This window comes from Amaranthus tricolor, chromosome 11 (genome assembly GCF_026212465.1).
Source record: "Amaranthus tricolor cultivar Red isolate AtriRed21 chromosome 11, ASM2621246v1, whole genome shotgun sequence".
Classification (NCBI taxonomy): Eukaryota; Viridiplantae; Streptophyta; class Magnoliopsida; order Caryophyllales; family Amaranthaceae; genus Amaranthus; species Amaranthus tricolor.
In genome coordinates, this window is record NC_080057.1 from 17,166,283 (window position 1) to 17,194,110 (window position 27,828).

Below are 27,828 nucleotides of genomic sequence, written 5' to 3' on the forward strand. Positions count from 1 at the left end.
ATAAATTAAAATTGCCCAATAAGCTATTTTGTCAAACATCCCCTTAATGTTATGATATTCATGGAGCAATTTTGTTATATATTATGTTAATTTTTTTCATACTATATGGTTTACAGTATCCAGTCATTATATTTTATCATATATACTTGTAAGAGATCGTCTCTCGATAAGACAACCTCAAAACAAGGAAGTATACGATCAAGATTCCCATCCTCAAATTGGCAACAAGAGTAGGGGATTATAAGGAATTTCAGTGCAAGCAACAGATAATGTAGAAATTATCAGTTTCATCACCAAAAGCTAAAATATGTTTGTAAATCAAACTTATACCCTAGTCGGTAAGGTTTACACCCCATGTTCACAAAAAATAAAGTACAAAGTTAGTATTTATTCATAAAACTATAAAAGAGTACATTCCTGTATAATAAAAAAAGGGAAAGCTAAATGGGGTTAAAAAATGGTTCTACAGCTTACTTACAGAAAAAATCAATCACATGACACAACAGAGAGGGCAACACCCAAGTCATTTGAGGTTCCTTCAATGTACATACGGTAAGTTTCGATTTCTTGTCGAGCACCTGAAGGATTGTGTGCTGCATAATGATTGTTACTAGTATCGTCACAAGTAGTAAAGATGATTTCTCTAAGCACAGGTTCATGCCCATTTAGAAGATTTCCCATGCTTAATACTTTTCTCCATGACTGAGTAGCAGTAGGCGGTAAAAATAGATCTGCAACAGCATTTCTTTCGTCAATGCTTACTTGTTGCTTCTGGTTGAACTCCTGAACACACGTGCCATTGGAACACATTAATCGAATTTCATATGAATACATTAACCAAAAAGAGAAGTATCGAAATAATTCTACGGCAGCCTGCAGTAATGTTATACTTGTATTCGTGGGATACACTAGGAAAAATTTATATTGAATGAATTATACACAAACAAAATAAATTTATAGCAAGATGACTGATAAAATAGCATAACAGTATCTTCAGATGCCAATAAACCAGCAAAAAACTTAAATCAAATGACTAATGCATTAGCAACTTATATAACACAAGTTAAAAGCCTAAGTTTTTGTTTTTAAATGAATAAAATATTATAATTTGAGATTAAGAACAGTTGAGAGGTCGTGAAGATATCAATAAGGGTTGCCTGAGTATCAATTCATTTAAGTTCTGTTGAATTAATAGGTCTAAAAAACAATTACAACATGATGACTCAATCGCCATTCGCGAGTTTAAATTATACTACTTCGGCGTTGAACTTAAGTTAATTTTGTGATATTTATTTGATCTTTATATTACATATTTTAAATTAGTACGGGTCAGGTTGTTAATACAATGAGCCACGTGTTTGGACCCCGGCCCCCCTTGTGCCTGTATTGTTTTTTAAGATATAAGTCCTTTTTGGATATCGTGCAACTAAAAGAAACAGAGGAAGCAGATTACAGCAAAAATCACATGGATCTCCTCTATGAAAGTCCATTGTAATGTATCTATTGTCCCAACATTGTAAAGTGTTCACTGATTTTCATTAAGACCATTTTTTTATACCCACAGGCACAGCGGCCTATCTAGACGTTGGTAATAAATGGCATTGAAATCCATTTTTTTAAAACTTATGTTTTTGGAAGTTGATGCACTTAACATGGACAAGCACAAAGATCATTTCAAGTAATGATTATATCTATTCATTAGATACTACCAATCTGTCAATAATGACTTAGTACACATCACATCAGCTAGAATTAGTAGACGATGGACATCTCACATAAAAACAAAACCTAATTGATCAGCAAAGTTTCAACAAAGCCTTTAGACTTAATGCTCCATATACAAGCATCATTCAAAGGTGTAACGGTAGACAGAAAGGTGTGTATGAGTGTGTGCGTAGCTGTAAAACACAGGGCATTGTCATTTATGAATTTTCATAACTAGGTAGGATGTAGAAAAAATTTTACCTTGTCAAAGTCGACTTCAGCTTCACTGTTACCCATCCTGGGAAGGTAAAAGTTATAGTAATCATTGAATATTGCATTGAAAAGCCGAGGCGCAAGAATAAACTTCCGATGAAGAGAAGTTGACAAAATTATCAATCCTTCAACGTGTCCAAATACAACGCACAGCCGTTTGAGATCTTCAAAAATCTCAGTGTCTTGTGATAGTTGATTTGCTAGAAAACAAGAAATTTAGAAATGATCTTTGATGACCACAAGCAAATAAAACATATTCATTTCACAAGTACCTTGCAGAGGCCTCAATGTACAAGCCATTGTCTGGTAAAGCTGATCAAGTTTGCTCCTCATTTGACTCAAATCACCAAAGCTTGCCTGATTTAAGGTATCAGCTGATGCTCTAAAAGCTGTACAAATCATTTGCTCAAGTAGTTGGTGTGGTCGTACTGTCTCTAAATAATGAAGAATCTATGAATGCCAACAATCTTTTTTAAGTTAGTATTTAGTAAGAATTCTAAAAAAATTCAAAGAAAAATTGTAACACCAGAAAATATGTAATATTGGCAACAAACACATCCAGAAAAATATTGCAGAAAAATCTCTCTCGCTCGAAAGGTAGTGTATAAAAAAATTAAATGGAAGAGCATCAAAACCAATACAACCTTCTCTCCCTCTCGATTTGGGTCCAAAAGCAGTTTCTGCTCATAAGCCGGCAAAGCAGGTGCATCGTTCCAAAGTTTCCGCCAAAAATTCCCTTGTTCGGACATTCTCTTTGAGAGTCGTCCACTTGGAGGCCAATCACCAATCAACTGAGGGCCAGATGATTCCCTTTCCGCACTGCCATCACTAATCCAATCTCCAGGTGAATGCCATCGAATAAAGTCCTCAAAAACAGCATCGGGATTTGCTGCTTTGAAAGCTGACATATCTGCTTAACAGAAATAATATACATGATCATAGGAAACATTCAGATAACTAGCAACTACTAAAAGCATGCTTCGATGTTGACAGTAGACAGTCTAAGATTTTGGTATTCTTGAACTTCAACTCTAATTAAATGAGGATAGCTCCCAAGTGGAACTATAATCAACAAAGAGTCTTAAGTAATTCTAGGGCTTTAAATGAACAGAGTACATCCAAGTTTTCACTTGTTCAAACTAAGCTTGATAAATATGTTTAGTGTTTGAGTAAGGGTATCGTACATAGCTCAAAAGAGTTTTAAATTTCTAGTTTGAGCTTTGGCTCACTAAAAATTTGGCTTGTTCGAACCTTAATCATGAACTTGGTCATTTGCTACTTGAGCTCAAATTTGAGCTTGGAATGAACTTCAATAAACCTTGAATTAATAAGAAAAAACCTTATGATAAATGCGTACATTTACTAAATTCAACTTATTAATACTCTTCATATTGAAAGAGTTTGAGATGAAATTACACATACTTTTCAAGCTCCTATTCCCATTCAATTAATTTCTAATAAATAAAAATATGACAATCAAATAAAAAAAAGGCATGGTTATTTCAGGCTTGAACGAATTTCTTAGGACCATAAACAATTTGTACAAATATAGATGAGCAGCGAACATAAGAGTTGAATATGATGTTGGACAAACGAGTTTCACTCATTTACTGAAAAAGATACAATTCACAATTTGAGCTTGTTAGCTTTACTAAGCTTTGGCTGAATCAGTCATGAGTAGTTTACAGAAAGATCAACTCTTAAAAAAGTTCGTCAAGCCTAGGCATGAGGGTGAACCAGCAATGGGTTGGAAACTATGATAGTGTTATGTGAAGCGGCTCCTTAAGACTAGCGCCTTTGAGAACTTTTTGGTCTTAGAACAAAAGAATTCCATTTGAAGCGAGCCCACCAGGTATGTTTCCTCTTCTCTTATTTATTTTTCTTCTCTTCTTTATTTCTCTTCTTAAACTACGTTTTTTTTAGGTTTTTATTTTCCCAACAGCCAAAGGCTACTGCCTCACGACACCTCACGCGTTTAAAATTTGAGATATCGACTTATTTCCTGAAGTATTTCTATACACACCAACAAGGGTGAAAATTCGATTAGCATTTAATTTTTTAATAAGGTCATATCATACAAAAGTTAATTCAATTTTTATTTTTCAATCCAAACCACATTTAGTCACAATTCAAACCAAATTAAATTCATTTGATTTATATTTTTTCAGTCCAATCCAAGCCAAAATTTCAAGGAAAAAAATCTAAACTGCAAACTGAATCATAAAACAAAATTAGTAAATAAAAAACACACTACCAAAAGTAAGGTTTAAAAATGAAACTTAAATTCTTGAATAAAGAGATTACTATTGGTGTAAAAGCACTTACATATTATTTTTGGCACGCCTACTAAAGTCTACACATTCGCACACCAGGTTGCACAGGTTTTACTCAGCTAGTAGTTCAGCTAAATTAATCAACGAGCTCATATTTTAATTTGGTTTGAAAGTTCGACTTTCTATGTTTATTAGGCCTAGAGCTAATACAAACCCAAATATTTCAGTTTTGCATTTTCCAATCCAAATCTAAACCATATTATAGAAAATCAAAATCATACAATTTATGGTTTTTTATTCGAATAACTTTCACCTCTACACACAAAACTCTGTGTGTAATATGTATATAGTATATATAAATGTGCGTGCATATGTATGTTTGTATGTGGGCAAGAGTGAGAATACGTGTATGTAATAAAGCAAGAATTGAATAGGCACTGAGGTGGCAAGGTAAAAGGGGATGAAAAAATGGAGTTATAAAGCAGATTACCTGATGACAAGATCTCTCTCTCGAGCTGCGCATTAAAACTCTGCAAAGAAAATCAAAAGATCCTTAAGGTTTAGAGTTCATGAAGATAAAAATCTCCAACAAAAACATACTACTTTATTTAAGGGGGGAGGGTGCTCAAAGCAAGTAAAAGAAATGCTAATTAAGATCACGAAATCATTATATTAGTGTATTTCCAGCTCGCATTCGAAGACAGCTGCGTTCAGGGGCGACGCCAGGATTTTGAGTTGGGGGTTGGCAAATTGTCGATATACTAGCAAACTATTTTACTCCCTCCTCTTTACCATGTGTCCCATTCAACCTTTTTACCAATTTTTAGGCAGTCAAATGGGACCAAATGTGTAGGAGAGGGAATCCAATTTATAGTGAGGTTTAATACATGTGTAGGAGAAAAAGTCCAATTTATAGTCAAATGCGACAACATATATAGGAGAGAGTTCAATTATGCTAAAAAAAAAAAAAGATACCCAAAATAAAAATGGGACATTTGAGATGACTTGACTAAATATGGAAATGGGGCACATGTGACAAATGGAGTAGAAGCTTCTCTAAAATTACCCATTTTGGAAAAAAAAAAAAAAAAACTAAGAGTTTTTTACTCCATATATTTTTCCCTATTAAGTCTCCAAAAAAACATTATTAATTAAGATGGAAAAAAGATAAACACACACTAAAAAAGATAAATGTGAAATTATGAAAGATAAAAAATAAAGATATTATAAAATAAATTTATTAGTCTATTAAAAAATAATAGCTCAAATTTGGGTTTGATCCCCTCACCTTAGATTACAAAAATGTTACCCCAACCATTGAATTTTAATAATTTTTGTTATATTTATGCACTCTTTAAATTATATATAATATTTGTAAGGAGGGCCAAAGCCAAAATTACAAAGGATCACATTTTCGACAAGGGGGCCTAGGCATCCCCGACCCCGGGTGTGGCTTCGCCCATGGTTGTGTTAAGCCTCGGGCTAAGTTTGCAATAGATCTACTGTTAGGGGGCGTGGTGAAAAGTTTGAAAGTTTTACGATCTAAGATTTGTCTTGCAGGTTGACATTTTTCTCCCAATTGCAAAAATATCACATCATAGCAATATAGAATTCTCCAATACAGATAATAACACTATCATTAGGAACCAACCATCTTGATTAGATGAAGAACCCACTCTTTTATCCTTTAAATGGTTCTCAGCTAGTCGATTTAGATATTGGGTTAGGCTCTTTTGTTTCAAGGAGTGTACTATACAGAGGACAGGCTTCTTTCTTTTACATAATTTCATGTTGACAATATATGTGACAACTGTAATTCTGATAAGTTGATCTCTAGCAACTTGCTTTGTGATTTCATCAAGGTGACAGAGCATGATAAGTGAAATTCCACGCTATTACGAGTCAACGCAACAGCTTTGCAGAAAAGTACAATGTTCTAATCATTCATGTTTAGGACCAATTTCCTAATTAAGAGAGGGAAGCTGGGAGCTACAAGTGCAGCAACACTAATCAAGATAATTTTCTATAGCATTTACAAGTATCAGTTAGTGTAAAAGCATGAAAATGTAGACCATAAAAGCCATGTTTCCATCCAACAGGGGTGTATCAAAAAAGGGGAGGATTCATTACTTGGTTGAAGTAAAAACATGATACTAAAATCTATAGAGCCAAGTTAGCATCCGTTAAAAATGGAAGTTTTAAGAAAAGGAAAGGAGTATTTCCATGACACAGTATTTGATTGACGTTTTCCTGAGTTCCCTTACCCTCTTTCTCATAGTCCTCTCAATCCTTTTCCAAGGGTTTTCGAAAAACACCAGATTCCTTAATATAGACACCAGTGACAACTTCACCACCACTGTCACCCTTTACCTCCAAAAAACCAGACGTCATTTGCTAAACCCATCCCACCAGTGCCCACCTCAACTACAAAGCACGACCCCATGAAAAAGGAGGACAAATATTTCCAAATCCATGCAACCAGAGAGAAAGATGGAGATAGATGCTCAATTCGTAGCTGAATTTGTGATTTTTATCGAGATCGACCATTTCATTTCCAAATTTAGAGTTTTTACAGTAGAATCTGGCAGTAGAAAAGGCTGTTGCAGACTTACACGGTTGGCTTGACAAGCTGAGTGGCAGTCAGAAAATGACAGATCTTATAATCGTAATTATGAGAAGCCTTTACTCAGTGGTGAATGTTGATGAAAAGTCTGTGAAGTCTGAGATGTATGCCGTGAAAGGTCTTTCCACACCTAACCAACGATAAGAGAATTGGGGAATTCTGATGCCTCTCCACTTTATTCGTTCCACTCCTTTTGATAGTGAAACAAATTATTTTCAGATTACATTTTTGTGATATAGAGAATTTCCTTGTGAGAGTACTTCAAATTTCACCCTGGGTGATTGGAAATCCATTATTTCAAAATTGAAACGCTCGAGTTTAAACTTCATAGTGATGCTAAAAACAGACGACCAATATTAAGTTTTGGGTGAGTAACAAAAGAAACAGAATTCATTTCTATCATATATTTTGATTTTTGACACGCATCAGAGCTTGGTACAACAACGGGTTATGATTGGCACCTGAAAATATTAATTTCAAAAATTATTTTCTTTGGCTGACTTGAGGTTCAAAGATAATGATAATGATTTGTTCAGTCAAATAACCTTTATAATTTTAGGGATTGTTGTTTTATTGGCAGTGAACAAGAAAATAAAGTTTTAAAGTTGTCATTGTTTTGGAATAATCTACTGTGATGAAATAATCCTGATTTACTTGAACATATACTTAAGATAGTCACTGATCTAAACTAATACTAAGAGCTAAGAGAACAACAAATCTCACAAAAGTAGAAGCTTTCAAAGTAAACCCAGGGACAATTCTTAGACTTACGAATAAATCATATTGAAGTCAAGTGCGACGCAGTAATTCTACCCTGAATACTTCTATAAAAGAATAAAGAAATCAAATTGTTTATCAATGACCAACAGTTGTGGGGGAAAGAGAGATTATTTGTGTGGACTGGGTCCAAACTGAAGGGTAGGGTTTCAAAATCGACAAGACGAAAGATGTTAGTTTTATTGCCCACACTTAACATCATGTGAAAATCATAATGCTCAAAAGAGTGAGAGGGGGGGTTAAGAGAGAAGTCTGGAGCCAGACACATTTTTAGGAGTAGATAAGGAATGCCATCCTCCAGGTCCCTATAATTGATTTCTTTTTTAGTAATTGAATTTCCACAAAAGGATCATGTTCTTGGTGCAAGGTTCACTTAATGTGTTTCTAAACAACTAACCAAGTGTATACAGAAATAACTTAATCTTCAAAAAGTAAGGGAATACACAGTATAAAACCGAATACCCAAAAGTATAAATCTTTTGCAGAAGTTCATTATTGCTATTTGCAAATCCTAGTAGGCTAGTATCCATAGATGGTGCAACTAACTCTTATGTTCTAATATGTGTTGTCCGTGTCATGATGAGCACAATGCTCTCCGATTAACAAGAACTTTAACAGTTTCCACAGAGAAACTAGACAAACCATCAGTAAATGACCGTCAAAATTCTGAGAAGAAAACTATAAACATTGACTTATTTACATTTCCAAATAACCAAATACTCTATGCCTGAACAGTAAATAGCAAGTTGAAGAAACTAACAGATGAATCACTGAGAGCTGCAACAGCTTGTAGCCTCTCTTCATGCATATCTTCGGTCATTAATGGTGCATCCTATCACCATTTCATGAAAGTATTAAAAAAATAAAAGAGAAACAAATAAGCATAGAATAGAAAACAAATCATGAAAACGTTACACAAAACAACGGTGGACAACTCTAAGACAAATCAGAAACCTGAGTATATGGAGCATGCATTCTTTGGCATGAACTCAACAGCATCATTGACCCTGCAACACCAGATGAACCTCTTCTAACAAGATCAGATGCTTCTTCAATTGAAGAAAGATCATCAAGCGATTTTCCAGGGTTATTCCAACCATGTTGTTTCTCTTTGCTGCACATATGAACAAGTTCTCAATTTAAAAAACTAGAACAAGAAACTCCAAGACAGCTCAAAATGATAATTGGATGTATTGATGAAAACAAAAATATGCCCTGAATAAGAAATTGGGCTATTTTTGTAGCATGCTTCTTTTTAAGTGTAAGTGAAATTCATCCCTTGCTTTGTTCTTTCCATTCACTCAAATCTTTTGCATCTCATCAATTTGGATTTTGTCCAGATCCTTTTTTCTTTCTAAAAAAGGGAAGGAGAAGGATCTTCTTCGGTGAATCCCTCTTCGCACAGCCGATCAAAAGTGAGATTGTCACCGACAAAAATTATCCTTTAAGCAACCCAATCCAATGCTAGATCTACACCTAAGAATATCAAGGAGGAGAGAAAAGAGAAGGAGAACAAAAGAAAAGAGATAGCACATCTGACATAGTTACTCTTCTCATAAGTAATACCATATTACTTCGAAGAAGTCCACACTTTCCACAGATTCACATAAAACTGCCTCTTCACATGACCAAGGGCCATGAACTACAAGTGTGCACAAATGTTAGTTTTTTAGATACAGATTGACCACAATCGCGCCTTTTTTCCAGAAATTCTTACATAAGTTCTCATTTTTAGTCCCTTTTCAGTTAACTGCGTGAAATTATTTTGCACTTTAAATAAGTGCATACAAGTGTTTCTTCTGATTGAACATTCTTATACGGTAAGACCAAGTAAGATACACTGTCCATTTAAAATATTTTTAAAAAGTTTTGAATTTATGATAGTGAAATAGACAAAAGTGGATCTTTCTTTTTTAAGTTACCAATGTGTTGCATTAAAACTTAATTTAAAAATGGAAACAGCCTTTCATTCACCACTGGGGTAAATTTAGATAAGTACATCACCTCATGCGTATCAGTTGAAAGCGACATAGTCTAAGTATTTATATTGTTTGCTTACTATTACCTCCATTCTTTTTGCCTGCCCATTTTAGTATTGCTCACAAAACCATGACGGATGATGTCATGCACATCTAAAAGTCCTTGTGAGTTAGAAAGGGGAAGAAAAGGAGTCAGATAGTTAGAAAAAATACTAGCATAAATGGGAAGTGCTTTAGTTGAGATTGAATGATAAGACCAAATCTAAGAAGATAAAGGGTATGTTGGGGATAAATGACGATAAGAAAAAAAAAAAAAAAAAAAAAAAAGGAAATGTGGACAAACAAAAAGAAAAGGTCCAAAAGTAATACTCCCTCCTATTCAACCTATTTTGCCCATTTAGTTATTAGTCACTATTCACTTATCACTATTAATTTGTATTTTATTCTTAATCTATAAGTTCAAATATAGTCAAATAGGATGTTGATTCATCTCAAAGCAAGGATTATTAATATCAATTTTTCATTATTTTTAATTATGCACAATTAAAGATATTAAGGGTTAAAATGTTGTCTCAACAAGTGTGAAAAAACTAAATGGAACTTGTAGGTTGAACAGGAGTGAGCATAGAGAAGGCCTTTTCACTATAAGCATATGACAACTATTTTCAAAATAAATACATGATTCCTCCAGTCTATTATAACTTGTGAATAAAAATAACCAATGTAATATTTTTTTTTTCTCGTCCTATAGTACAAAAGTTATAATTAGCTCATCGATATATGTTGCAACTCCAAAAAAACACTTATCAAGAAACTAAAGGGGTAGAATTTAACCCCTAGTTGATAATATCTAACTAATCGTATAATTTTAAATCTTATGATTCACATACAGTCGACAATTTGATTTAAGATTTACATGATTCTATGAATTTCTTAGATTTAAAAAGCATTACAGCTCCAACTCAAAGTTGATTCTAACACTTTCTTTTTCCTTCCATCCGAAATTGGTTTTAACATTAAAATGCACGTCATAGCAAATGTTAGAGCTCATTGGGGATAGGAGTATATAGGGCCAATTATCACCTAATTAGTGGGTAATCAACAATTTGCTACAAAATTAGCTTTCAAAACTTATAATATAAGAAATTCTTGGATTATATACGTTACTGGAATACTAAATTGCTCAAACTCTTCACATTACCTCAAGTACTCGTATCCTATGTCACCTGGACACACAGATGTGTCCGAGCGTTGGTGATCAACTAGTATCCGATAGTCCGATGCTGCAATGCTTGAAATTATTGGACACTAGGACAATGCCTAAATTTTGGACACGAACACGAATATGCCAGTGAGCATATTAAGAATTATATTTTGAAACAATAAATATTAATCATTCTTTTTTTTATTCTAAAATTAAAATAAAAATTTTTTTTTATTTAATTGATATCTTAAAAGAAAGGGCTTTTAATCTATAATATTTATTAATCTAAATTAAGTTATTTTGGAGTGTAGTATATACGATAGTGTAAAAATGCAGAAACAGTTACAATCGTGGTGACGGAACGGTGATGCGATAACGAGGTGGTTATCATAATGCCTAAATATCGCTCGAAACCATAAAATATCCAATGATGCGACCCAAAATGCAGTTTTTTTACACCTTTTTAATGCGGAAATATCAATTTGCTTTTTTGTTTTTAAAAATAATTACAAAGTGGCCGACGTGATGCGATGCGATACGGCCTTGTTTCTACACTATGGTATATATTGAAATATATTAGGTCCAAGTTATTTTAGAAAAAATAATAAAAATGAATTTACAATACTCCCTCTTTGTCTACTTTACTTTTTGCACGTATTTAAAAGCAAATATTGCCCCTCAACATCTCTAAATACGCATGCTTAAAGTTAAAAATTTTGATATGATAAAAAACTATGCACTAAGAAGAATATAATGAGATCCCACATGAATATATATTTTATGTTTGATATATATTCCTCAAAAATCTAATTTAAATTTCTCTCTCCTAAAGTGAAAAAATTTAAAGTGGACAAACAGAAGGGAATGAAGGGAGTATAAATTTGGAATTACAAAATTTTTAAAATAATAAAAATTAAAATGTGATAAAATTAAATTAGAATCATGAAACTAAAAATAATAAAATAAGATTCGAAAAGGTTAATTGAAAAGGTAGAATGTGTAAAGGAGATGAAGTCATGAAAGACAAAAACACAAGTAAATATGAAGTGTCCAAGTGCAACATCCTGGGTTGGACACACGTATCGGGTTTGTGTTAGTGTCATGTCAACACAAATACGACGAACGCGTAATGCAACATGTGTCCATGGTTAAGACACTTAGGCACTTCAACTCCATTGTAATCTTTTCATAAAATAGCCAAGTTAGACACTTTGACATAAAGTCGTCAAAAGGGTTAGGCAGGAGGTCCGATTGTAAAACGATTCTTATCAAGGTAATTTTTCAAAAATAAAACATATAATTTTTTTTTGATTTATAATATTTATAAAAAATATGACTAATATAAGGCTTCAACAAATAAAGTTAACTCATATTTAGAAAATGACTAGAAATGTAGTAGATCAAGATGAATAGCATGACTAAAAACTTAAAAGGTCGAAAAAAAATTGTTGAAAGAGTTGGGTTCATATTACAGTCCGGTTTAACCCAATTTGTCACTATTGGGTTACGGGTAAAAATTTTCGGTTATGCTTATGACCCACTGATTCAAAGTGGAATCCTAACATTGTCGATTGATTCAACCACTTAGAACTAAGTTGAAAACAAGTCAATAGGGAATGAAGATTTACTAAAGGTAGCAAATAGGTTGAGGTCAAGAATAGAAAAAAACGGTCACTTTCAATATTAATTAGTTTGCAGTGAACAATACATCAATTTTAGTACATATCATATTCAGATTAGATCAAGATAATTCGAACTAAAATGAATCAAAATGAATTCTATGACACAATAAAATAGATAAAGCCATAGAGGTCACTAAGAAACTAAAAATCACCTTATATTTGTATGCTCTCAGCTCAAGATTACAAAATATGAATTTGATCCAAACTAATGTGGCTCAATTAAAATACTTAATACTTAATTATTATCACCTTATATTTGAAATTCTAAAAGAGAATCTAAAAGAGAAACTAATGAGGTCACTAAGAAACTAATAATCACCTTATATTTGAAATTCTAAAAGAGAATCTAGCTATACGCTAGCCACTAGCTCATTGAAATATTTAATTATTAAGGAAACATAATAAAGTAAATGAGTTAGAGAGTGGTTGCAACCAAAAATAATTTTGAGAGGGTATGAATTGAGAACAAGAAGAGATTGAAAAAGACACAAAGGGAATGCATGCTTTTAAAGAATAACTAGGCTCAAAGGACCACAATTATAAGGAATTTCTATATCTGACCTGTGGGTACCCTTGTTCAAACTTCTTGGGGGATTTGACTTGGAACGCAAATGTTCCTACATTCAATTGAAACAAGTGCTATCAACAAGAAGGAACAAAAACAGGGGACCTCAAGAGGTGCAGAAAAATAATGTACCTCCGCTATGTGACCAGATACATCATCGTTGTCTTCTGTGGCATCAAAGAATTCTGCATTTGCTTCACGCTTCTTTTCAATGCAGATTGCAAGCTGGGGTTATACGAAGTACATGTGTGATATGTTATAAGTTGCATATATAACTCCTCACAAGCTCCACAATCTGGTCATAGGGAAGCTTACCATTTGTAATTTCTGATAAATTAAACAAGAGGAGAGATCTATGGTGTCGTTAATTGTTACTTTAGGCAACGGTTGAGACTCTTCCCAACACCAACGAACTTCTCGAATAAACTCAATCCAAAGTATAGCAATAGCTAACCAGACACAACCAAAAAAACAGGTTCAGGAAGAAAGCATTGAAAAGAATGACAACCTTTTTTCCCTTTCTCCTCTCTTGATTTGTATTTTATTTTTGTTTTTTTTTTTACTTTCTTTAACATATATAGCAAGCCATGTAAGAAAAGGCATGATTAATAGTTTACAATATTGAATTTTCATTTTGTAATTACCACGGATATTGCAGTTACCCAGCCACAGAGCATGTAAGCAAAATTGTGCAAACAAAGACTCTGATGGTGCGCCTTTAATAGCTCGAGAACTTTTATTCTCGCCTTTTGAAAAAACTAATGCTGCAACTCCTGCAAGAGTAGGTACATGAATTAGTGACGAAGAACAAAATAGTGTATCAAAATCAACACATAGACAAGAACATAGAAAAATAAACCTAACAAGACCAAGGGCTTTCACTATCCAAGCACTTGTTTTGGGGTCACCAGAAGTGATATTCCGCTACTTTGGTCACAGCTGGTACTCATTCAAGAAAGCTACAACCAAGGGTCACGCCAACTACCTAATGAATTCCAGTTCCATAACAAGCACCATCAACCAACAGAGCAAGCACCCAAGCGCAATGGAGTTCGTGGATGGAGGTGTTATGAAAAACAGTGCTCCCTAGAATGAATGAAAGCAAATCCCACTACATAATTTGGAATTTTTTCTTTCTTCGCTATTCAACATTTGAAGTGCTTAAAGGAAAGTTGGCAATACATCAGGAAATCAAGAGCTGGATTTATTATTTATAAGCCATCCTTATAGATAAACTTAGACAGGCAATGTTTCTGTAAGTTCTTAACTTTTTTCCTAATATTAGTTTATTGTGGTGATCAAATACAATGTTAGATTTATAATGTATCATCACTTTGACATGAGTCAGCACAAGCAAAAGGCAAAATACAATAAATACTGAAAACATAAACTTTAAAATAGTACTAGTAAGCTGATATGTTCCTCCATTGTTTTTAGTCACAATGTTTTCTTGCTTTATGTTGGAAAATAGATGCAACACATTTTTATTAGCTTGTGATCCCTCTCTTTCTATTTCTCTCTCTCTCCTCGGTACATACTATCTTATCTCTTTCTTCATCGGTCTCCTATCCTAAAACCCTGTACCCACCCCCACCCCCACCCTCTTCTTATTCCCCCTCCTCCCCTCCTGAATGCTGCAAATAAAGACATCGGTAGGTACCCTAAAAACAGACAACCATTTTGCATCTCTACACAAGTTCCAACCACAACCTTTTCTCCCTAAGCCACATGAATTTCAACTTCCCAAACAAAAGACAACAAAAGGGCATAAAATGAATCTAGCTTTATCCCATAATGGCTTTCACCCCTTGCCTTTCCACCACACATTTTGGAAAGAAAGGAAATAAAGAGTAAAGTACAAGAGAACTATACAAAGCCCCCATTGTGTAAGAATGATGCAAAGACTCAATATCCAAACAGCTTCCGTAGCCAGCTAGGCTTCAATTGCATATTGCAACTAACAAATCCATAATTTACCATCCAAAACCTTAGATCGCAAATTTTTCATATACCTAATTCTTCACAGCAGGTGAGCAGCCAATCTGACTAGTATCAATGTAATGGGAGAAAATTAGTAACTCTTGTTCATCATCCCTCCTGTGTCACGGGTCTCTTCTAAGCACTAACAAGGTCACAGTGCAAATTGTCCTATCCAACCAACTCTTTACAGATCCATGTAGGATAAACATGACTATGCTAGAAAAAAGATACAGTGATAAACACTATAAACCATATGTACACTTTAATCATCACCACAGCTGCAGTGTTGAAAGAAGCTTAATGGTACTCCAAAACTGTTATCTCTGTCTCCTTTGAACTTGGCAGACATGCAAGACCATAGCTCATAGTCCATAGGTACATTTTGTATCTTTCCAGTCCTAGGAAGGAGCACAAGGTTTAGAGAAAGGGATGTTGGTAAGCTGCATGGATATATGCTTTGTATGAACAGTATCTACCAGATCTCTATCTCGAGGAGGAACATATACTTGCATCAAAAGAAAGCTCAAGCACTCAACCTGCATACTTCTTTATGTTATTAACATTTAACGGCCTTTTTTCAAGATATACTTATGAATTTATGATACAAAGCATGTCTAACAAAGTGTTCTTTTCTATTCCTTCAAACAAAAAACAAAACTGTTCACTAACTGACTCATCATTTTTTCCTTTTCTCTTTTACTTTTCCGTTTCCTTTTCAAACAAAGTTATTTTTTCTTTTACATTTTTTCTTTTTCTTTTTTCCTAACTTATCTTATATTCTTTTCACAATTTTTTAAATGATAAAAATTGTATGACGTTTCCTAATGTTTTTGAAACTCTAAATTAATGTTTCTCGTTTTCTATTACGTATCTCGCTTTGAATCAAATTTCGTAAACGTCCCAAACAAAGAAATAACAAACCAACAATAAATGTCGACCTCAATCCCCTTTATAGGTATGAAAACATCCCCGAAAACAACCTCATCATCCAATCCATAATTCTACCCATTTTGCAAAATGTTATCCCTCACGAAAAGTCCAAACAAAAGATACATTCATATTTAACAAGATTGGAAAAGAAAGAAAGAGATTGCAGTTGCGGTCATGATGTAGTGGACATGGCATCTCGCGGTATTATGACTCACTTTGCAGATATTTTCATGTGAATTGTTAACTTGAAAAATAGCTATTTTATCGTAGTAATTCAAGTTTAATAGAACACATTCAAATTAAAGCGTATAATAGACACTCAGAACCTAATACATATCAATAAAAAAATACAATAACTATTTATTAGAATAACAGCTCATAATACAGTGAAAAAGCAAGGTCATATCATATCGTATTGGCCGTATCGTAAAGTTTTCAAGTTATCTAATCGGTAATACCCGCATTGTAAAGGTGTAAAAAATGCATATTAGGTTGTTTAATGAAATATTTCATGGTTTAGTCTACAGGTGTTTAAAACAGACCCAATGAGTCGATATTCACCCGAAGTTGTAACTAAACCCAATTTGACCGGCATAAAAAAAGGTTTAACAATTATGTAAAAACCAATATGGATACAACACCCCATTTTGAACCGATCTGCAACCCGAAATAGACCTAACCCAAATGAACACCTCTATAGGCAAATACTTGGCGGTATGATGATGGCATTACCCCGATACTGTATTACGTATTCGTTACCGCAACAGAGACCTTTACCGCATTTTTGCGCTGTAGCTTATAATGGTTGTTACTCCATGATTTTAAATTAGTTGGATTTTGCAGAACGGTTAGCTCAAAATCCATTATAAAGCGCCCGTAATGTAATGCAACGACTTCATATTTATTCCAACTCTTGATCAAATATACGTTTGATATGATTCATGCCAATGATGTCTTTGTCAAAAAAATGAAAAATAATATTTTGGAAGTATTTTTAAAAGTTAACTATTCTTACTACATCTTTCATAAAATTCAAACAAGCTTTTGAAAATATGGGATAATATATTTGTTTTATAGCTTCATAAGGCCTATAGTTTAGGTTTTGCACATGGTCCATAAAAATTCAAAGGTTTTGTAGGAAGGTAGATTTTCAATTTCAAAAAACAAATGATGGAACAACAAGATGCCAGCAGTGAATCCTATAATATAGTTGCAAGAATTTTTATATGGAATAATTATGACCCCTAACAAGCCCTAAAAGGGTAAATTATCAGATCTTCACACCTCCAAAGTTAACGAGCATGGCTGCCACATACATGCTTGATATTTTGAAGAACACAAGCAATAAAACTAGAAAGCCTAAGCAAGGATTCTCTTATTAAAACCCTTACCTTCTAGTCTACCATTACAACCTTTGTGATGCACTCCAAGACACATAACCCCTCTGAAGGACAACAACAACAATACAAGAAAGTCTAACCAAAGTTTCTTTTATCAAAACCCTTGCCTTCTAGTCTCCGAGACCATAAGACCATAACTTTTTGATGTACTCTAAGACACACGACTACCCTATTGTTGCACTCTCTCATTGGAGTATAAGGCAACCTACCACCTTTTCAACCACATGGCTTGAGGGAGGATCCCCTAAATTAATCCTCAAACACTCAATTCATGCTTGTAACTTAAAACAATTCATCATAGACTGAATCTCTCTTTAATTTCTCGACAAAATTTGGTGCAAATATTTCATCTCAAAAAAAATGGGAATATGTTGCACCATGGTATTTTTTTACTTTCTAGTAACCTAAAAAGTTGGTATGAAACTATAAATTTCATTTTAGAACTCCATCCATAACTAAGATACACGATGCAGAAATTAGGTCCAAAAGACTGTTTGGATTAGATTAGAAAGTAACATTCTAACTTAGTCCTGTAGGAGAGAATCTAGAAGAATGAATTGTGTACCTTCATGAAAAAGCTCTTTGAGTACACGATCGATAACAGTTGGTGGAGGAATAGCTGCTGAAGATCTCAGTTTTTCTGCACTAGAATCTACTGCCAAAATTGCAAAAAAAAAAAAAAATTAAAAAAAAATAATAAAAAAAATAAAAAGAAAAAAATTTTAAAAAAATCTTGAGGATCAATGCTCAAGGAGCAAAACATAAGAATTATTACAGCATTTCTAGCTCTTAAAAAGCAATAGCAAATTAATCTACGAGGAAATACAAGACATACACTAAAACCTTCCAAACCTGACACAAAGTCTTCCAAAAACTGAGCCTCAAATGACATCTCTAAGGCAACAACCAGGAGAGAGAGTTGAGAAGCAAATCCAACAGCTTTTACTTTCCGACCATCATTTCTGAATGAATGCAGAGAAGCATGGTGTCATCATGTCAGTGATTGAAAACCAGGAGGGGCAAAAGAAAACATTAGGAAGGGGGGATACGATGGACTGAAAAACTCGTCCATATTCTTTCTCCTAATCTCCTAATCCTCTCAAAATTCTGACATACATATTGTGATTTCAACATTTGGAAAGCATATGATGAGTGATGGCATGTATCCTTCACGTCTTTACTCGTTACAGATCAAAAACCAATAGCAATAAAATAAACTCTGAATTCAAATGCTTCATGTGCTTATATCATTCCACATCTTAATTTTTGACCTTATATTTTGATGCAAAACCAACAGTAGCAGAGTAGAACTTGTTATTTTTTGTCTCTAATCTTTCAAATTTCCAGCAAACTACAATAAATTAACGTAATAAAACTTAAATAATTTCAATTCTGCATTCATTTACATAAATGATAATTCATTCTACATTTAACTTCTACATAAAAATATTAATATTGTTGTGCCCATGTCCATATCTAAGTCCTTGTATCCCAGAATCAGGCATTGATAAGTCCAACTCTTAGACATGACTGTTATGTCGGACGCTAACACTTGGATTTGTGTCCATGTAACTTAAACACACTAACAAGAACAATGCAGAAAAAAATTAAATAGTATATACTTTTCGAAAAACCTAAATACTCACAAAATCTCTGAGAGAATCGGAAGTAAAAGCCAAACTTCAGCATCATGAGGTGAAGAATTTTCGATTTCAGCCATCTCAAGAGAGCTCTCGATCGATTTACCCAACCATGTAGCAACCAACTCAAATCCTAGAGGAATTCAATTTCACAAGGGCAACAGGCAGTTATTATAGACAATAGCAAAAGTCAAAAAGTTAAAGACCTAAATCGCAGATCATGGAAAGATCATCAAACTTAATTTATCATCATTTGATATAAGGCATTTATATAAAACACATAATCAACCCATTCATCAACATATCTTAATGAAATTGCATCAAACTCATATGCGGCAAAGCATAACTTCCTCAGAGCTTGAGATTTAAATTACATTCTCTCAAACCTGACAAAAAATTAAATGCATGTCACTGAAAAAATTAAGGAAACAAAAGACCACAGGGAGCTTTTAATTTGTATGGGACTCACACAATAACCATGGCAACATGTATAGCCCATCAAAAATAGTAATAAAAATTTAATAAATCTACCTTTTACGGGATCTTCAGCTGAATACCATGAACTCCAAGGGCAGTCATCATCCCATTGTGATCTTTGATGCAGTTCCTGCTTGGCACTGACACTTGATTCTGTGTTCTCGGCTTCAGATTCATGCATATAATCATCATCATCATCGTATGGAAGGGTTCTGTATGTAAGCCTCATGGTAAAGTGAATTTTGTACCGATGGACAGAGAAGTCCACAGCAGAGAAGGCCTTGCATAATCAATAGGCAAAGATTCGCACAAGCTTAGTAAAAGTTTAAATCGATTACAAGAAATCACGTAAATAACTTGAAGTGTGATGTAATCAACACCATTCATTAGTATAGAAACTCACAAATTTAGACACAAACAACTCATATAACCCTTCCAAATGCATAAGCTTCACAGGAACCTGACTCCTGATGCAGTCCGATTCAAATCTTCTTGTGAACACGGTTCCCAAATTTTGAATACCAATATGAGCTTTCCGAGAAGGGTCAAAAACAGGGACAAAGGCTGGCCAAAGACTGAATTATGGGTCACTCAGAACTATATTGTAGAAGTTTATGCATGTTCTAACTAATGGAAATACTTATGCAAGTCAAATTCAATATTTTGTAGAGTAGAAACTGAGAACATTTTAATGACAAGCAAGATTATTACCCGCAACAGTTGGATAAAGCAATTGCAACTGCACTGAGAAGCTTACAGGCCTCTGGTGCATCCAATACTACACCACTTGCACTTTGGGGATAAATTATCTGTTTCAGAAGCAAAAACTGATGAAAAAAATGAATCTTACAAGTTTTAAAAAGTCTGGTTTTCAAACGGTGAATATTACCAAAAACTCGGTGACACCAAACGCCATCTGCAAATTGTGCCGACTAGAGTCCCATGTTGTGACTTTGCCTGTTCAAAAAAAGAAGTCGAAAAACTAAGATGCAGGTATCAAAACTAATATGTGTGAGCACACATCAACTTGTACCTTTATGCTTCTCTTTAAAGTAATATTCCATACAGTAGCTCTTTTTATCATATTTTAGCTCATACTTGGCCTTATAGAAGTCTTCCGAAGTTCCAACAGGCACCGCACCTTTCTCCTGTTGAAACAGAAAACGGTTCATACAAAAGATATATAGACAAAACAAGATAATGTACACAAAGCTCACACTGCAACATCAAGAACATAATCTCCTTCATGAATCCATCGTCTAGATTGCGCAAAACATTGCACTCCGCAACAATGAAAACTAATCCCCTCAACAAGATGACGCCATCATTTAGATGATAAAACACAGTTCACATACAACTTCAAAAACCTTATCGCCATTTGATATGAAGCCATCACTAGATTATAATAATAAAGTCACATGGAGTGACTAGAAGCGGTAAACCTATCATACATATAGGGAAGGCATATGGGTAGATTTGCGCGAGTTTTGCACTACATCCGCCCTAGGTATGAGTATAAATTTGGTAGGTAGTGCATGGGTATAGGTAAGAGTAGTCTTACCAGCCATGGGTGGTGGACTGGTGGGAATAAGGGTTTACTAACCCAATACTAGTGTGTCTTACCCACCCACCACCTTGTGCTCGTGCCCTATACCACAATATACTACTCCCTCCGTTCTTTAAAGAAGTTTCCATTTGCCATTTTGGGTGTTTCATGTGTTGTTCCCATAGAGAATCTTTCCATTTATGTCATAAATTTTGGACAAAAATAACCTTATTCATACTCACTTTAATATTTTTATAATGCTTATGTACCCCACATATCCTCCACTAACTTCAATTTAACATTTTAATATTCCTTATGATCCCCACATGTTTCCCACTAACTTTATAAAACTAATTTTTTATTACTTGTTGTCCCCATATTTTTTACAGTAACTTTCTTTTAATATTTTTTTAATGCTTGTGGTCCCTACTTTTCTCCAATCAAATTTATTATTCAATTAAATAATATATTGTAACACCGGGGTCGGAAATTCGGGTGTTACATATATCCACTATCTAAAATATTCTATTTTTCTTAATTCCCGTGAACATTCCTTTTGGGAACTTCATTAGGGAACGGAGGGAGTACCTTATATTTTTTATTACTCCCCATATCCCAATATTATGTTCCGCTTTCTTATTAGAGCTATTTATTTTATTTGTTCCACTTTCCTTTAATAGTAAGGTTTATAGACATCTTTACTCTAATTAATAATGGTAAAACATATCAAATTTATACTTTAATCAAAACAAGGACCCTACATGGTTCCACTTTCTCTATTATAATGTACTTTTAACAATATTTTATCAATATATAGACCATAGTGTAAAAATGAGGTGATGATCACGATCACGGTAACGTAACGTGATGCGATAACGAGAGTGATGTGGTTATCGTAACGCCTAAATATTGGGCAAAACTTAACGTGATGCGATAACGAGAATGATGTGGTTATCGTAATGCCTAAATATTGGACGAAGACATAAGCTATCCTTTGATACGGCCTAAAACGCGATTTTTTACACATTTAAACGCGGTAAATATCGATTCTTTTTTTAAAACCTTTACAACGTGACTGATGCGATGCAATGCGGCCTTGTTTTTACGCTAATATTATTATTTACTTTTATCATTATTTAATATTCAATACAAAGACCACACTTGCATGCAAAAAAAAAATATGCAAAATTTAACTTCTTTCCATTTTAGAGAGCTTCTACCCCTTCTCGATCCCAGATTGAAGGATTTACATTTCCCATACTTCCTTGAGTTTCACTGGCACACCATTTTAAATTGTTTTATCTCTACCTCTTCATAATATGTTTCACTTAATCTGTTTCACTTGCCTTTAGCCAATACCATTTTCAAAGGTAAGCTTCCTTTTAAGATTAGGGTATTTTCTTAAGTTATGGCCTTGGGCAAGCTCATCACTTTGGGGAACCTACAAAAAAAGACCCCCTTAATCATCTTTCAACCCTTATGGGGCACAATGTGTTCTAACAGCATAGAAGATAATGATCATCTCTTTCTCCACCACAAGATAGGTGATGGGTATGAAAATTAAGGTCCATATTAGATTGTTAGAATACTATAGAGTAAGAGCCCCGCACTCACCCAAGAGGAATGTAATTTTTTGAGGACATGTTATCTCCACCCTAGTAGAGGTGAGGCGACACTGATGCAATCTTCTTCCCTAAGCTCTCTCGTCATAGAATCAACCTCGTCACCACCACGCTATATAAAATTCTTCTCTAGTGTCTTATATCACTCATGAAAAGGTAAAAGGTCTATTATATATACTCCCTTTGATTCAGCATATGTATCCCATTTAGTTTTACATTTACCAATGTAGTAATCCAATCCTTAATATTTTTAATTATGCAAAATTAAAATTATAAAATGTTGAAATAAATAAAATTAACATTGAGACAAATCAAATAAAATCTCATTTGACAGTATTTCAACATGTAAATTAAGAACAAAATACAAATTAAGAGTAATTGATGAATAGTGCTAAAACAAATAGAACACTTAGGCTGAATAGGATGGTGTATTTCACTTTCTCATATATTGTTTCAGCTGGTGTTAGTAGTGTGGGTATGGACATCACGCATGCATAGCGCCGCGCTCGCCTAGACTGAGCTAGGTAGGGGCTTTGGCTTAGCCTTAAGGAATAGACCTAAATTGACCATAATTTTTACTCTAAGCTTGGGTTAAAGTGTAACGATAATTTAATCTGTTACAACTATTATTGACAATGTAAAAGGGATTGTAACATGCATCATTAAGGAGTCTTTATTCACTTGTAAAATTTCATTAATTCTATCATCAGTGATAATTACAATTAATAAATGGTCTCTAATTCTTAAAGGCTTAAATTTGAGTATTCTTTCTTCTTTTTTTCCTTTATTTTTGGGTTAGTGTTCTTAACCTCCAAGTGTCGTGTTGTTAGAAATATGATCTAAATCTAAAAAATCTATAAAAAGGAAGAAAATTCTAGAGATATATAGAAAAGAGTAGAAGCACTTGATTATGTAGAAAATTTCTGATTCATAGCCACTTAAGCAACCGACATAGTACGGCTATAATTAGATAGCCAAGTGAAGTGAAAAAGTGGTAAAGTAAATCCAAAATCAAATAGGTTTATTTCACACAACAAAGTAATGGTGTGTGCAACAGTCTATGAGTAACATGGGCATTAACAAAAGAATGTAAAGAAATTTGACAAAAAAAATTAAGATTTATGAAAGAAAAGTTGGTGACATGATCACTAACTAAAGAAAAAATTATGAGAAAATTTTTAAAGGTATTGATAACAAGAGTAAAAAAAGAAGACAAAAAACAAGGAGAAAAGAATTAAAAACAAAAAATATGGAAAAATGTGTATGTTGGTGACAAGAGTGCCAATGAAGCAAAGGCGAGTTATGAGATCGACAATTATTATGACTGAAGCATCAATATTGACTCAAATTTATTTGTACAAGATGTTTTTTTATTAGAGGGAGTGTTAGAGATATAATTAAAAAATCTAGTAAAAGAAAAAATATCTAGAAATAAAAAAGGAAAGAGTAGAAGCACTTGATCATGTAGAAAATTCTAGATTAGTAGCCACCTAAGTAACCGACATAGTAAGGCTATAAATAAATAGTTAAGTGATGTGAGGAAGTGGTGTAGTAAAGCCAAAATTAAAGAGTGTACGTGCACCAATGTAGTGCACTGAGTGTATGAGTAACATGAGTGCTCAAAATACACAAAAAATATACAAGGGGGAGTGTAGGTGAGGAATAAGTGTCCCACAAAAATATTGTTATATAATGTACTTTGTAATTTAATGAATACTATTTTGGGTCCATTACAAATTCCAAGTGTGACCAAGTTTTTATCACATGTACTAGTGGTGGTAAGCGCTGAAACTCGAGAGAAAACTTAACAGTGAGAACAACCACCATTGTCGAGTTGTATTTGGGTTATAGGTTAGCAGTCTTCTATCGTGGCGCAATGATTCTTCTGTTTTCAACTATTAGTATACTTTTGTTCTGACAATATGATAACTAACTTAGTAATACTCCCTATGTTCCTCTCATTTTACACCACTTTCCATTTTAATTTGTCCTACTGATTTTGCACTCTTTCCTTATTTGGCAATGGTCCCATTTTCACTCTTCTAATCTCATCCACAAACTTATATTCTTTCTCTATTTTAACCACTCACTTTTATCCTCAACTTGTGTTTTGTCTTATTCTCCAACCTAATTTCTCTTCCACTAAATTTCACCCATTTTGCATTAGGCGCAAAATGAGAGGGATAAAGAGACTATATATGATGTAAGTGTGATTAGGAAGAACACGCTTAGATTTAAAATTTTATTTTTTTTTTTTGTATAAAGAAGAATAGAGAAGAATAATTAGATAAAAAATAAATAGTAAAAGAAAATTGATAAGAGCCAAACCACAAGACAAACTCAATGATTTGGGATTAAGGCTAGAGACAAGAACACACTCAATCTCCACTAGAATTAACACTCAAGAGAAACTCAAAGTGATAAATGGAATTACTATTTCTTTGGACAAACACAAGAAGAAAAGCAATGTATAAACTTACGGTTTAAAATGATTAATCAACAACATGATTTTTTTTCATTTCATAAGGCCCTTTTGTATAGAACTAAGTACTAGTTTCTAAAATGCTTACACATACAATGCACACATTTAATGAGCAATAAAAGCTAGAGAATGAAGCACCAAAAGTCTAGTACATGAAGCATCAAAGGTCTAGTACATGAAGCATCAAAGGTCTAGTACATAAAGCACTAAAAGTCCCTTATTAAATGTACTAAATATGTTGATTTTAAGTAAAAACAATTTATGGACTCTTTATTTCTACCTTCTTTTATTGTATAAACTTTAACAAAATAAGAGTAAAATGTTGGATAACCAAGAGTAACATTTGGGCCAGCTCCATATCCCCAACATAATTCCAAGTTAAGAAATGTCATGATCTTCAATCAACTTAAAATCTTTTTTTCTTTTAAGGTTATGAACATAGAATTGTCCAAAAATATACTTGAGACTTAAAATCAACCATATCCATATGTGAAAAAGGTTGGCATGTGATTTGATTTTGAAAAAGTTGAATGCTCCTACATCAATATAATATATAACCTTAGCCTCCATTCTACACTCTATAGCATACCTCATTACGCTCTATTGCTAAGAAGCATCTTTTTTTAGAATTTTCATGAACTTCTCATCATACCTTCCCCTTACACGGAACCCTTTTGGCACATTGTAGCCATCTGATGCCAAAAGTCCAGCCATAGCTGGATCAGCATCATATTTATTAATTCTACTTCCCAAAATCCATGATTTCCAACACAAATTAAAGTTCAAATCATATAAGAGGATATAGTGTGTTGTCATCCCTAAGTACAAGCCATGTTACTTGAGCTCGGGTACTAGTGCCAAAACATATACAATCCTCCCCAATACATAAGAGAAAAGTTCTCAAGCCCACATTAAAATGTTAAGTCTTATAACAAAATAAAAGTATCAAGAATTCAACACAAATAACCGAGATAAAATAGAGTACCGTAAGATTACATAGTCTGCTCTCTTACAGTTTCAACATAATAGTTTTACCAAAAAGCAGTACGTAAATTAACAATTATTCATTGAACAAGCATACCAATAAGTTCTTGGGGCCATCAGCCATCCAACGACGACACACCGCTTCAATTTCTGATATAAACCTAACACAAACAACGCCCATCATCACTAAGTAAGCATTATTTTCCTAATCTCAGGATTTATACCATTATAACTCCAAAATCAATTACACTTTAAAAGCACTCACCTTTCCCATGAAGATGCAAGCGTGAAATCATCAAAATGCTCTACCTACAAAGAACGCATGAAATTCAGTACAATTCACTCCTCTTCAAAAAGCCACATTTTTTAATTAAAAACATTAATTTCTTAAAAAATTTGAATGCAATTACCTCCTCCACTTCAGCTTCATCTTCTTCGCTACCGCAATTCATGGTGATTGTGATTTGCCGCAATCAATGTTGCAGAGTAATTAGCACCAACCATGCAACGAAAACGAGAATGAGAAAATGTGATTTCTAATTCGTGATGCTTCAAGTTCTAAATGTTGTCAATTTTGTATCAATTGCAGATTATTAACGACCGAAATGACAATTGCAGCAAAACGATCCTTATATTCAACAATGGAAGTCCAGATCAACTGCAGATGACTTGCCTGAAAAGCAATTGAAGAACCAGTTGAAGATGAATTCGATCAACTTCGGACCAATTGGGGTTCCGTTATTTAACAGGAAAACGTCCTGGGTCTGGGTGTGAAATATAATTATTCGCTCCATTCTAAAGTTGCAATTTTCACGGAATGTATAGGAAGAGAATGAGATCTTAATCTTAACTTTTTAAATAAATAAATTTAATGGAAATAATGGGAAACCTTAGCATTAAAAAAATATTATAAAGAAATATTGAAAAAATATTAGGACTATAATTATTAAAAGCGTATAAATTAAGTTTGTGGAAAATATGTGCAAAGCATAAACATGAACAATATAAAATTATTAAAATAAAGTTAGTAAAAAGTATGTAGGGACTATAAAGTATAAGCATTAATAAAATATTAAAATAAGGATGAATAAAGCAAATTATGTCTCTACTCAAAAAAAGGTAAATTATGTCTAAAAATTGTAATATAAATTAAAAGATATGAACAATAAATGAAACACACACAAATTATCAGGAAAGAATGTCTTATAGTGAGACCAAACACATACGAGTTGACTCATTTTCAATTTTAATGTAATCAATTTTGACATTGAATTGATCAATTTCAACTAAAATTATCAATTCAGACCTAAAGTGATCAATTATATAAAGTGATTAATTATTATAATAGAGCGGACAACTTTAACTTGACATGAACTTTCGTTTGTTCGATATGTAATTTTCATTATTTTGGACAAATAACATTTTTGTTTCATTTATGTAACTTGTGATGCATTTGATTGCGTTATCCAAAGTGTTTACTTTAACATTAGTTTACTTTAGTAACCCCTATAATATTGTTGGCAAAGTGGAGCTTTCGCGTGATTATTACTAAATTCAAATTACTTTTTGCCCTCATAATATAAAGAAATTGCATAATGTGAATTTTATGCCTTTGATTTGGTATAAGATTTGAGAGCATCGAAACTACTCGGGAAAAATGTACATGCAAATTGTTGTAATTGTTTCA

The 27,828-nt window shown here is 33.4% G+C and overlaps 1 protein-coding gene across 4 annotated transcripts; it reads right to left on the reverse strand.

The window, feature by feature from the left end:
• LOC130826744 (uncharacterized) lies at window positions 1–26,959 on the reverse strand. 4 transcript variants are annotated; one of them, XM_057692312.1, is made up of 22 exons: window positions 26,552–26,959; window positions 26,407–26,450; window positions 26,239–26,302; window positions 20,541–20,655; window positions 20,397–20,464; window positions 20,219–20,316; window positions 19,911–20,082; window positions 19,562–19,787; window positions 19,037–19,163; window positions 18,243–18,352; window positions 17,956–18,042; window positions 13,725–13,853; window positions 13,396–13,529; window positions 13,213–13,305; window positions 13,077–13,132; window positions 8,605–8,764; window positions 8,411–8,482; window positions 4,741–4,780; window positions 2,622–2,887; window positions 2,250–2,427; window positions 1,966–2,177; window positions 2–783 (listed from the first exon to the last, which is right to left on the reverse strand). In XM_057692312.1, exons 1-22 carry the CDS (start codon window positions 26,591–26,593, stop codon window positions 487–489), a joined length of 2,790 nt encoding a protein of 929 aa, XP_057548295.1. In that variant the 5' UTR covers window positions 26,594–26,959; the 3' UTR covers window positions 2–486. The 4 variants fall into 4 exon arrangements, with proteins under 4 accessions (XP_057548296.1, XP_057548295.1, XP_057548294.1 ...); XM_057692311.1 differs by having other exon boundaries at window positions 101–783; window positions 17,956–18,045; XM_057692314.1 differs by having other exon boundaries at window positions 616–783; window positions 1,966–2,002; window positions 17,956–18,045.
• Between the last annotated feature and the right edge of the window lie 869 nt (window positions 26,960–27,828).